Below are 13,548 nucleotides of genomic sequence, written 5' to 3'. Positions count from 1 at the left end.
TTTCTTGATCCCATTAGGGACAACCTTTATGCTAAATATGTTGAGTTGATCCCTGAAGAATTTTAATATTATGCCTATCTAATGTATTAAAGTACGCTGCGCTAATATAATGTACAGTTCACATTCCTATTTTTATGTTTGGGTTTAGGTTCTAACAGTTATTATAAATCTTGTTATTGGAATAATTAACATGTAAATTGAAGGTACCGTATATGATTGTAGTATCCTATCATTCTATATGGTAATATTGGCTTTAAGTATCGACTTTTTATTTTATGCTTTTTTGTACGTAAGCTGTGTTTATGAAGTAAAGTACACTTGTTATTATAATAACCTGGTTTATATTTTTTTAATTTATAATTTAATAAATACTGTTGAATAATCATATTTTTATGATGAAATGAAAAAATAGTTTTATGATTATTATTTAAATCCATTTTAAAACAAGAAATTAAAATGTTGGGAGTATCTACTCATCCATCTGTCAACAGAGCATTATAGTATTCATTTTCTTGGGCCTCTGTCATCCTCTACTATTTTTGCCTTTTTCTTTTTCAGATCCTTAACTTCATTCTTTTTTAAACTTGTATTTTTCCTCATTTTCTGAATTAATATTTGCTAAAACCCTAGTTCATTACCTCAGGCTTATTGGGTTTAATATATTTAGTCATTCACATAAGGTACAGTAATGGGGAGTTTAAAATTTGCAATGACCGAGTTTTTTGTAGAAAATCAGAGACTTAAAAAAATAATTCTTACCCCGGATATAAATTTGTGTTCGACACTAAAAAATTGTGATAATTCGCATGTTTTGGTACATTGGCTGACTAAACTCAAAATAACAATCATTTATTAATTATTTAATAAATTGAAAGATTTTTTTTATTTAAGCAAATATTGGTACAGTAGTTAAAAATGTATGTGACTCCAAAAATTGTGTGAGGAAGGGCCTATATTTGGCCTTACCATTGCAGCATGTACTGTTACATAAGATAGCAAGAACAGCAAGTATAAATAATGTGTGTGTGTTGTATTATTGATGAGTGCCTTGTGTATTCTATAGCTGTTTGTATTCAGATTCCAAGGATAATAGGAGCCGCATATTGGCTTTCTTCCTAAACCATTCAACCAACTCCTTTATTGCAGTTTGCTTTATAGGCTTTCCTTTAATGAATTGAAAGTAAATTTAACCAGTAGTTCAAGTTGTAAATTTTTTATGGAGTATGCTTAAATAGAGTTGTTAACATTTTGTTTGGAAGTTGTGGGCGTCGATAATGCTTTGAATGACATTTTGAAGCTTGTGTAATAATGACCCTATGCTGGTCAGTGAACTGTTTGTAGTCTGAGTTTAGTAGTAGTCCAACATGCTCTGGGCTAACTATCCAGGCACTCTAGGTACATAGTGTCGGGTATACACGACTTGGAGGCTAGCTATTAAACACTCTAGTGTTTGGTATTGCCACTTGGAGGTTAGCTATCCTAATACTCTAGGCACATAGTGTTGGGTATACAATATACAGCAATTCGTTGGTCCTTGTCTAAAAATTTTTGCGCGTTTTCTTGTAGGTTAGTTAAACAAGATTATTCTCATGAACATCATGAAAGACTAGAAAGTCACTGTTTAACATTTCTTAATCAGTGAGTCAAGTGCTTGTTGTTAGATATGATATCCCATGCATAATGTATTTGAGGTGTTACACAGCGGTAGATGTTACCGGTCCATCATCTCTCATACAAATAGGTTTCGTAACATCTTTTATCCAGCTGCTATTCGGGCACTGAATGCTTGTCAGTATACCGCACGAGTGATGTGACACTTTGTAATTGTTTTTGTTAGTTTTTCATTTATCTGTTTTTGTATATCTCAGAGAGCAAGCATAATTTCTATGTATATTTTTTATGCAAATGACAACAATAAATGGAAGTAATTTTCCACGAATGAAAGAATGATACAAAATTTATAATGAAAACAGATGAATATTCCAAGGTTAACTAAAGTACATTGGTTATTGGAAATAAACTGAACCAATAGGTAGGTTATGTCCGAGGAATTATTGATTGTCAAAGGAATCGTGATTACACTAAAAAAGCGCTGAAACCAGCTGGCAAGTAGCTTAGTACAATGAGTATACTGTGAAGTCTAATACACGTAATGAGGCTACCTAATGAATACACGCAAGTCCTCAGAAATCAGTGATGCATGGAATTTAAGCATTAAGAAATCATTCATGCATGACCATGTTTTTTGATAATACAGGTGTTTTTTGCGGTTCGTTTACTGATATCTAAAATAATGTAAACATAGTCCTGGTAACAGTAACACAGTGTCTATTTGTTACTTTAGATTGTAGATTAAAATTCGATATTAAACAAAATAATATGCACTGTTGTCATACATCATAATTTGTTTATTTGCAGGTACAATACAAGGGCTGTGTGTGCGAGTCCACTCCGGGACCTATGCTAATTCCTAAACATGGCGAAGCTGTATGAATTCAAATGGCAAGTTCCAATTCCAGATTTTATGCGAGAAGGGAATACGTTTGATCGTTGGGATGAGGTATGTAGATTCATATAATTTCTTTTCTTCCTTATTTCCACCTTGTTCTGATTTTAAATCAGAACAAGTTTAAAGTACACAGAAATGTCTTAAGATGTTTATATCCATAGTCTATAAAAGAAAAGAAAGTCTGATATTGTACTTTTGATAAGTAGAAGAGTATATAAGTAGACAGAGGAATTTTAAGAGGCTAAATTGACACATGTTAGTGTGCTTTTTGCTGAAAGTTAAGTAAAAAACATCAAAATAAACTGGGTAATCATGCATAGATTTGAACTAACCATTATGGTCTAGTTCATAACTACTTTCAATATTGCTGCTGTAGATGAGGTGTAGAATATTTGATCCAATACAAAGGTTGCTTCATCCCACGCAAAGGTCAAATCATTATTCGTAAAGGTCAGCACATCCTACGCTAAAGAAGGTGATTTTATCAATGTTGGATTGTTAAACGATAATGTAATTGTATTATCTTTCTTAGAAATTATGTCAAAGTTAATTATAACATATATCATACATCTCTATCAGAGAGTCATGTATTTTGAAAATTCATGTATTCCAATCATTCCAATTTAAAAATGTTCTCTGAGAAAAAAATAAACTACAAGGAAAATCCAAAAACATCACCAATTTTTGTCTGGGCTTGGCATACAATTTAACATTTAAAATTGCAGTTGATCGGAACTAAAAATTTTTTGGAGAGCGATTGTACTAAATATAAAAAAAAAAGCACTTAAATTAGCTTTACAGTAAATCGTTTCTATGATTTTGATTAATTAGTGGGATCAACTATACAAGAAAGTGGGATCGTTAAAAAAAACAGAATTAGCCTAGATCAATTTCAGTTGCCTAGCGATTTTTCATATCGCTAGACAGACCTAGATGTTGATTTCGTTGACATAACTGAGAGTACTGTTGTTTAATTTGATAATCGATTGACCGTATATTTTCCATCGTTTCTTCAACCATTTCATAGATCCATCAATTTAAATTGGTTTTTGTTTGTAAAAATTTTAACATTAAAAAAAATGTTACTAGTGCCTTGAAACTCATCATTTGATGCAGTCTGATGGGTGTCGTCTAATTAAGCATTGTGCTGCATAAATAATAAAACAACATTTGCTTAAATACATTATTACTCAGTGAGTGAGTGGCCGAGCGGTTAAGACAGTGGAACCGTAATCACGTAGCCATAACATCGGCAGGGGTTCGAGGCTCACTCACTCTATGGTTCTGGTGGTAGAACGAGTCTTCTCGGATAAGGACTATAAACCGTAGGTCCAATGTACACAACTTGCTCGTGTGCACTTGAAAGAACCTAGTACATCTTTCGAGACGAGTAGGGGGTTACCCCGGTGTATTAGTACATCACAGCCACTGATCACCAACTGGGCCCTCTGGGAGATCAGTCTTTGACTGAAGAGGTCACCCAGTATAAAGATAAAACAAACAAACAATTAATTGGTAATGATTTCCAGCAATATCAACAAAATAAACATACCACCAGTATTATTAATTAAACAGCAAACATTAATTATAAATGACATATTGCATGATAAATGCCTCAATGATCAATTCAATGTGACTATATTAACGTTTATTATAAATTTAATATGGTGTTATTCATCTCCAGTAAACTGTAAATATTGCATTGTAAATATGTTAATAATCGCAAAACTTTATTACTAGTATCAGATAAATTTTATTTTGTTTGTCTATAGAAATGTTTTTCTAAACAGTCATGATGTAATAATCAAACATGATTTCATTCAACACTAGTAAAAAATCAAATCTTACAATAGAAAATTGTCTGTTAGCCCATTAGAGCACCATTCTTTTCTAATGAGGTTTCGTGAGGAGGGGAGGAAGATGGGGACACGTGGGACAGGTATGCAAAGCAATCTAACAACAGGTAGCTGAGCTCCAGAGATTAAATGGTTTATCTGTGGCTGCGACATGATCAGTTCCACGCCCCTTAACAGACACCGCACACCGCAGAGAATATGTACATAGTACAGTACTGTTGGTGTTTGTCGCAGCCAGACATAAGATCAAAGGACTGTTACGATATTTTATTGTGGTAAGGCGAGCTCAGTGTACTTTTGTTGGATTGCCTTGACCTTAACCAGTAAACATTTGTCAGTAATATATTTGTGAATACCTTCAGATTATTTCAGGTGAATCATTAATGATACCCTACTGTATCACATAACAGGCAACAGTCATAAATCAACCTTATGTTAATTGCTATGACTGATTATCTACTAATCTCATGCTGTTTACCTAAATACCATCAATTTAAGACCAGTGGGTATAATTACATCATGGTGAACCTATCTAACTTATAGGTCCATGATTACATAATCATATTTTGTAATATTATTTTAAGCTGGAGGAGTCTTAACATTTTTCTAAATCTTGAAACAAATAGTAAAGACAAACAAAATACAAAATGTACCCATACAGTAACTATAACATTAACATTGAATAAGTAACTAGTATAAATTTAATTTATTGTATTCATTACCTTATTCTGAGTTCCTAGTTATAATGTTTCTAAGTCTCATGGGAAATAATACAAACCCACAATCCCTATGGTAAAGTAACAATATTCTTCTTCTTGATGTTATTAATTTTAGACTCTGGAGAAAAACATTACTGATATGTTACTGTATAGATTAATGAATTTTAAGATGCGTGAGTAATAAATCCTTCTTTAAACTTTAAGTGTTGTTGGTTGACAATTCTTGCATACTTCCTTGGGCAGCAGTTAGCATGTGGGAGGCCAAAATGGTGGAGGGGGGGGGGGAGTGTGGAGCCATTATTATTAGCATGTAGAAATCCTTACAATCAGAGATTTATTGCCCAAAAATATATTGTTGAATTCACAATAGAATACTCTTTAACCTGTTTCTACAATTATTTAACTAGCTTTTGGGTAATAATTCTGTGCACTCATTAGTGACTGCCTCATAAACATCATACATCAATGTTGCCATAAATAAAATATAGTTACTGCAGTAACTGCAGTAATAGAATAATTATTATTGTAGTAATAGATTAGTAGTAGTAGAAGTAATCTTCTTTCATAATATAATACTTTGCAAATACAGTACTTGTACGTCTGACTCATTTGATACCAGTAAAATAATAATTTATTCTTGAATTAAAATTTCTACAGTATTCCTGAAATTAATTGATGGCTATAGCAATACTGGTTGAATTTAATACTCATCAAATTTTAATTTAGATTAAAGAAATGTGAATAAATTATAATAGAAAATATAATGGTAAGTCAAATTCTGTTTGTTTGGATTATTATGATTAAAAATGATTGGTAATTATTAAAATTAAGATTCAATAAAAGTAATAAGGCAGACAAAACTGATTAAGTCATGTCAGGATTAAAAGTATGACATTGTAATTAAGTTTTTATTTTCAATATATTTATTATAAGATCAAAGTCTGTGTAGGTTGATGAATGTAATCACCTTGGCAATATATTATTGACTATTATTTAACATCTATTAATTATTGCTGATGACATTAGGATAATTATCATCATTATCTTCATCATTATCATCATCATAGTCATTATCATTATCATCACCATTTTCCACAGAATTGAAGCAGAATTTATCTTGTAACATCAATTTCAAAATATATTTAAGTTATTCCATGCCTATTGTGGGTATAAGTTAATAATAATTACCACATTTCTATAGCACCCTTTTGTTGTTAATTAACAATCATGCTCAAACAAAGGCACTTTACATTGCACATTATTACCCCGGTCATTTTTTGGATCAAACAAATATGGAAACATACACCCATAATTTGTGTCTTGATCTAACGATTTTATACACCTGGGTGGAGAAAGGCAAATGTAAGTAAAGTTTCTTGCCTAAGTTGGATTCGAACCATGATCAGTATCCTACATCCAACACACTGCGCCATAAGCCCTTACATTAGTTACATAAAGTGGCAATGATCTTTCTCTCTACAGAGAGCACTACAACTAAAAGAGAAATGATGATGGTTGTGTGTTTGTACCATTAACTGATTCAATTGATTTATAATCATTAAGTACTCTTTTCTGAGAGAATTAGGCCATTGTTTGTTTATGCAGGTGAACAGTGCTTTATACTACCAGTTTGCCACTTTTGGTTTGAGTAGTCACTTTATTAAGTCTCAGGGACGTCGTGTACTTGCTCAATAATCATTATTGATCAAATAATACAGCTTGCCATCCACTGTTTGTTTGTTTATTAATTCTTTTCCACACACATCAATATACATTTTACTTAAATATTTAGATATTAAAAAAAGTATGATGAGTGTGGAAGGTGACCAAATAAGTTGAAAACTTTAGGATATGGTCACCTTCGTTAATCATCAGAACGGAATTTAGTTTGGATACCCAGACGAGCACACGGGAGATAAATTATCAAAATAATTAAAGATAAATATACGAAAATGATTATACAAATGAAGCGTTCAAGTTAGAAACCATTAATTGTAACAGCAGTTGGATCAGATTACAGACCGACCGAGTTAAGTTGAACGCATCAAAAAATAATATTTAAAAACAAAATAAATAAATAAAATTAGGAAATATAGTAAAAAATTATACTGTATAATCTTAATATCAGTTCTTATATTATTATACTTTATTATTTACAATGCGACGTTCCAGTCAGTTTGTGATACAATCAGCTTGCCATCCACTGTATAATCTTAATACCAGTTCTTATATTATTATACTTTATTATTTACAATGCGACGTTCCAGTCAGTTTGTGGTAAATCGTTTTTCTTCGTTAGCCCAGTTTCATCCATCATGATTCCTAATGGTTATTAGGTTTGTAAATGTTGAGAGAGATCCGTATAATACGAAATAAAGACGAATAATGCTATTAGATAAATTTTGATTAATGATAAGGGACTGCACTTACATCAGTAAAGCTCTGTCTACACTATCAAACTTTATGTCACTACCATATTTGGGCATATCACTACCATGTTTGGGCATATCAGAGAGACAGAGCTTTACAGTTAAAATATAACAAACAAATATTAATTAAATTCCGTAATGATGGTAAATTTTTGATAATTGTGTTCAACATACCTTCTTAATTTATATGTTTTTGATTTTGTAGGATACCGGAATAACTGAGACAAAATGTATGTACAAGGTGGACGAGTATGGCTTCTTCATTTACTGGAAAAGCGAGGGAAAGGTAAACAAAACTTGTAGATTCTAAACCGTTAACTGTTTTAAGAGCAAAAAAACATTACGTTAGCATAACATTTTTATCATGAAAACACTACCGGTGGTGCAGCTTTAAATTAGTGTAACCATCACAAAAAGTTTGAAACATTACTGTTAAGAACGAGCAGTAACGGTAAGCGTAAAAAGCGTAGCTTGTCCCACGTACAATCTGTATCTATCCTGAGCAGAAACCGCCCGTCCGCTCCGCGTTGTGTGTAAATGATCATAAGGAATAACATAGATTCTATATTTTTATTACCGTTGTCGCTCGTAAATTGGCCTTTACAAACCATGGATTACTCATTTTTCTAAAATATATTCTTTGGTTTTATAAGCAAAAACACTGATAATCCATAGTAATATGCACCATTCTGGCGGTAGCGTTTGACCTTTATGATATGACCTAGTTCTTATATTTACCAAACTTGATGTAGTAACGGATCTTCTTTCACCTGCTGTGTTAGAATACAATAATCAATTAATTTTAAAGAATCGTCTCAGGGGGGCCTGTTTATAGATTTCGGCGAAAAGTAGGTAATGGGATTATACTACTAGGATTACAATAACAATGGATTTACATGTCTGGATTTAGCCTAAATAGAGTGGGATTACACAAATATGGGATTATCCGGTCATGGGATTATAAAATAGCTTATATATGATTAATTAACTTTATTTAAAGGCATTGAACAATCTTTGTTTTATGAACAGGTTATTAATTGATTAATAATTAATAGAATTCAGAAAGGAGAGTCATTAGTACAATGATTGGGTTGTAATGTTTATTAGAAGACCTAACAACAACAGAATGAAAACTAATAATTATACAGTACGTTTTTACCGGGTCTGGTGTCTATTCACTTGAATGCTCACACACGACATGAAGAATTATTTAATTGATTTTTCAAGAATTTAAGTCGATTATAGGAAATTGTACCTATTGATTTTATCGCTATGTTAACTCAATTTACACAATTAATATTTCATTAATTAAATCACATGTTTACCTAAACTCTGATCCATGGATGCATGAAAAAATGAGTTAGAAAACATACCGTGTTAAAGATATATTGTCCCCCTGAAAATAACTATTTTTTTACATTTTTTTGTTGAATATGCCATTTTAATATCACATAATAGTTATTCAATTGACCAAAAATTGGATCGAAAAAAAAAGAAGATTATCTTAAAAAAATGTAATTTAAAGCAAAAAAAACAGTCAAATTGACTGGAATAAAGTCAGTGGGTTTATGGTTTCCAACCTACCAGTCTGAACTACCGTAACTACAAAATAATAAATATATTTGTTTTTGATTGACAGGAAGGACAGGTCCTAGATCTCTCGCAAGTGAATGACATCAGGAAGGGAGCCAGTGTCAGAGTAAGTAGATGCAATTGAATCTATATTTAACATACCAATTAGCTTTGTAAACAAAGGTTAAGTATCTTCACTAAGTTCATCATCTTAACCTTCAAACAGATATAATGGTGCTGTGGTCAAATAATGATTAGAATGCAATTATTAAGTTACAATGTGAATACTAATGCTGTAAAGATGATCTACCATTATACTGCAGATATAACACCATAGTAGAGATACTATTAAACTACTAGAGTGTCAACTAGGCAACAGAGCTGGAATTTAAAATGGTCACCATTAAAATATTATTCAGTAATATAATAAATAAAAACTCAATTCATTCATTGTTATCAAAATGGTTTTTTTAAGATTTAAAAACAAGATAAGAGACCTGGTTAAATTTGTTCACATTTTTCAAAGCATTCAGTTTAAGACACAGCATCGACACGGGTTGAGGGCGCTCTCTTTTATCATAGTTTTGGTGGTAGAACAAGTCTTCTACGATAGGGTTTCTGGCTTGTGTGCAATTAAAGTAGGGGTTTATTACGGAAACAGTGGCGGCCCATGTCCCAATGGGATGAAAAGGAATATCATACTTCACCCTTATAGCTTATACAGAATTTACATTAAACTGCTAAAAAGATATGATTGTTGGGACAATTGCTATAGCATGGTTGCATGATTGACAATTAGCTCTTTGCATATCTTAAGAAGTGCATTAAGATCTGTAGCGTTATTTGTTCAAATCAAGTGTGGTTATATTGTTATCTTCTCTAATCGCTAATTTGCAATATTTAAGACAAGTTTCTATGCAGTCGTATAACATTGTATTGAAGGGTACTCTTTTGAACTCTAAATAAAATAATTTAATCAGAAAGAAAGACAGAGTTCTTGAAATGCCACTTAACTCTACTCTTAATCTAGTTAGTATGGTAACAATTAATTAAAGGATGGTTACTAGAATTATTACTTTAAATTCTTTATAAATCTCATAATAAACATGTTTTTTAAATTGGTTAAAAATATGCATTTTTCACCAGAAAAAAAGTAATATAATACAGTAGGTTCCCCAGCTTGAACCAGGTCATGCGGTTTAGAAAGATAGAGGATAAAGATTTAGGTTTATGGCTATTATAATACACTAAAAAGTGCATTGTAGAGCAGCTGTAGACACCTACCAACTTTTACCCTTTCCGTGTTAACCTTTTATAAATTCATCTTCATTAATTTTACCTCCAAGGCCTCGAGATTGCAACCAAACGTTAATTACATATTGGAACCCAAGGCATGAGATGCTTCATACAGTATATTGCAACATAAATTATTAAAAGAAAGTATATTTTAAAAAATGTCATTTATAACATTAACAATAATAATAGCTACTGTATAGGCAATGCTTGCTAAATATAAAATATATTTGATATACAGTAATTATTGTTAAATATGTATTTCACTACAGTACTACAATAACTATTTTAAGTAAATGTACTAGATTAACCAAACTGGCTCTTGTGATTGGTCAACTCACATGCGTATCACCTACGTTGTTGCGTTCAAGTCGGAACCAAGATTGACCGTGTAGTTTTACCCATACACAATTAACTACAAACTTTACAGTCTATTAAAACCTATGTTATTTTATGCTGTACTTTAAATGCTGGCACAGACCAAGCATTAAATTGGAATCATTTATGGGAATTGCTCGTCACCTTAACATTATAAGAGTTTTGATATCTTAATGTGATAACATTGACACATGCCAACAACAGTTATTGTCATTATACTCTTCATGATGCAACATTCTACACTCATCTTCAGCCCAGTCAAAATGACAGACAATTTATTCTTAGGCAAATACTTTCCATGCTACTTTCACATATTCTTATATTTTTAACTGTCTTTATCCAGAATTTTATACTTTCAAACTTGCCCCATTTTGGAGAAAAACTATTATTAAAAGCTCTGTCTACACTATCAAACTTTATGGCAGTGATAAAAAATGTGATGTGCTCATTATATAGACATGATGATGTCATATCACTAACATATTTGAGCATATCACTACCATATTTGAGCATATCACTACCATATTTTCTTGTAGGACATGAAAGATCCGATTTATTTTGAAAAACTTCAGAAGATCATCGACAACAAAGGAGATCTGAACAACAGGACAATAACAGTGTGCAGCGGCTTAGACCTCGTTAATATCAGCTACATGCGTATGATAGCTTCTGATAGTGAGACAGCTCAGGTAAGTCTATCATTACTGCATACATTATTATCTTGTTGGTGTGGCTTGGTGATTCTGATGCTTGGCTACCAATCCAAGAGTCTTGGGTTCAAGTCCTGTCATATGTCAGGATTTTTTCTAAAGACAAATTACAACTCCATTTCCAAAGATTTGTAATAAGCATATTGTGTATATGTTTGTCTTGTGAACAGGATTGCCACCGTTAAGAAGGATAGTGAATGAATTCGCTTATGGTTAACCTTTGCTTTTTCCCTAAATATATAAAAAAAAAATAATCTCATAGTCGTCCAGGCAAATTGCTGGCAAATAGATGCCTATGAAGGCATTATACATTTGACCACGGAGACATGACCGCAGAGATGTCACAGCAGACAGGGATACATCAGCTTGCCTGTCTAACATTCAGAGGAATCTGTAATATAATATACCAGATGAAAACATTTTTCAAAGATTGTGGGGAATATTCCTAGTAGTATTACTAGGTGTTGAGAAGGTCTATTTGATGCCGGCATGCAGACTGCCCATTCTGACAGAAAACCATAATGGCAATAGCATATTTGCCGTGTATTCCAGGCACACAGTTCTGTGTAGCGTTAACTTCATTTCAACACTATCATCAGCACTGTAGCTTATCAGTGAATCAAACACTATAGTCACTGTTTAACATTGTTAACAAATAGAACCCCACTGTTAGCAATAACACAACTAATTTATCAAATATCATCTACAAACTGTGCTCTCGGCTCAAACCCAAGAGTTAATTAAAGCATAGATACCTACGTTCTTTTTAGCGTGCTTTAAGCCAACTCACATTCAACCGATTACGGTAACAGCGGATGGACATCGACTAGGTAATTAACAGGATGTGTGATAAAATAGATTTGTCACGGTTTACCGACTGAAACTCGCGCTGTCTTAAGTTTTCACCCAAAGTCAAATTCTCTAATATTTTTACAAGATTGTTATATTAATTAATTTAATATTCCATGCCCGTTAATTTTACTTATTTGTTGTCTAAGTATATCCAGCATTTATGTTCGTATCTCAATCTTCAAATCTCTTTACTAAAAATGGAAGAAAATCCTATTTTAGTGTGATTTTCTGTTTTGTATTGTTTTATTTGATTGAATTTTTATTTTATAAAATAAATTGATCAACCAATCATATCCTTTGATAGGAGTATTACTAGTCATATTTTTACACTTTGATATTTATCATGCTAAATTTGTAGTACATTAATTGTATGTAGATGTTTAATAACATACTTAATGTAACATTAGGTAAAACCACCAATATTGCTATCCTGAATGATAATCTAAAGCTCTGTCTACACTGTCAAACTTTATGTGGCAACAAAATGTAATGTGCCCATATATGGACATGATGATGTCATATCACTACCATATTTGTGCACATCACACTTTTTGTCAAACTAGTTTGATAGTTTACACAGAGCTGGTATTACTCATTTGATCAGCTTTATGCTTGGATATCTAAACAACAACTAATGATCTACAAACACATTACAGTACCATGTTAATCATGTTCGTGATTCAGTTTTACTGCAGCAATTTAAAAATAATGATGTAGTAATCTACAGTATGTACTCACAACATTAAATGTACATTGTTAACATACACTTTGTGCCGTGGTTATGTTACATAATGCACATTATATAAAATTGTAATAATATAAACATTTTTGCTACTACGATTGTTTTCTGTAAAAACATTTTAAAATATGTATCCAACCTAACAAACATCTAACCATTATTTTAAAAGTGTGTGAGTGTTATTAGCTGTGGTTTCATTTGTCCGGTGAATAAAAAACTCATTAAGATACAGTTTTATTACATTATAAGTTGATTGCTGAAATAGCATTCATAATAAATTCACATTTCACACGTTTTCATAGTGTGAGGAGGTATTGGAATGAATTTTATACATGGTGAGATTATTAAGTTACAATTCTGTTTATAAAGCTCTGTCTACACTATCAAACTACTGTGATGTGCCCAAATATGGTAGTGATATGCCCAAACATGGTAATAATATGACATCATGTCTATATAGAGGAACATCAAATTTGTTTATAACATAAAAT

At 31.8% G+C, this 13,548-nt stretch overlaps 1 protein-coding gene across 2 annotated transcripts in view; it reads left to right on the top strand.

Annotated features, from left to right (window-relative positions):
• LOC140060352 (1-phosphatidylinositol 4,5-bisphosphate phosphodiesterase beta-4-like) overlaps positions 1-13,548 on the top strand; it is a 41,844-nt gene that overhangs the window by 4,740 nt on the left and 23,556 nt on the right. For both annotated transcript variants that reach the window (XM_072106524.1, XM_072106523.1), the window contains exons 2-5: positions 2,419-2,560; positions 7,719-7,799; positions 9,153-9,212; positions 11,293-11,445. In XM_072106524.1, the coding sequence (XP_071962625.1) occupies positions 2,477-2,560; positions 7,719-7,799; positions 9,153-9,212; positions 11,293-11,445 (378 nt within the window). In that variant the 5' untranslated portion in view covers positions 2,419-2,476. The remainder of the gene's footprint in view (positions 1-2,418; positions 2,561-7,718; positions 7,800-9,152; positions 9,213-11,292; positions 11,446-13,548) is intronic.

Source organism: Antedon mediterranea, chromosome 10 (genome assembly GCF_964355755.1).
Source record: "Antedon mediterranea chromosome 10, ecAntMedi1.1, whole genome shotgun sequence".
Lineage (NCBI taxonomy): Eukaryota > Metazoa > Echinodermata > Crinoidea > Comatulida > Antedonidae > Antedon > Antedon mediterranea.
This window is presented reverse-complemented; position numbering and strand designations above follow the sequence as displayed.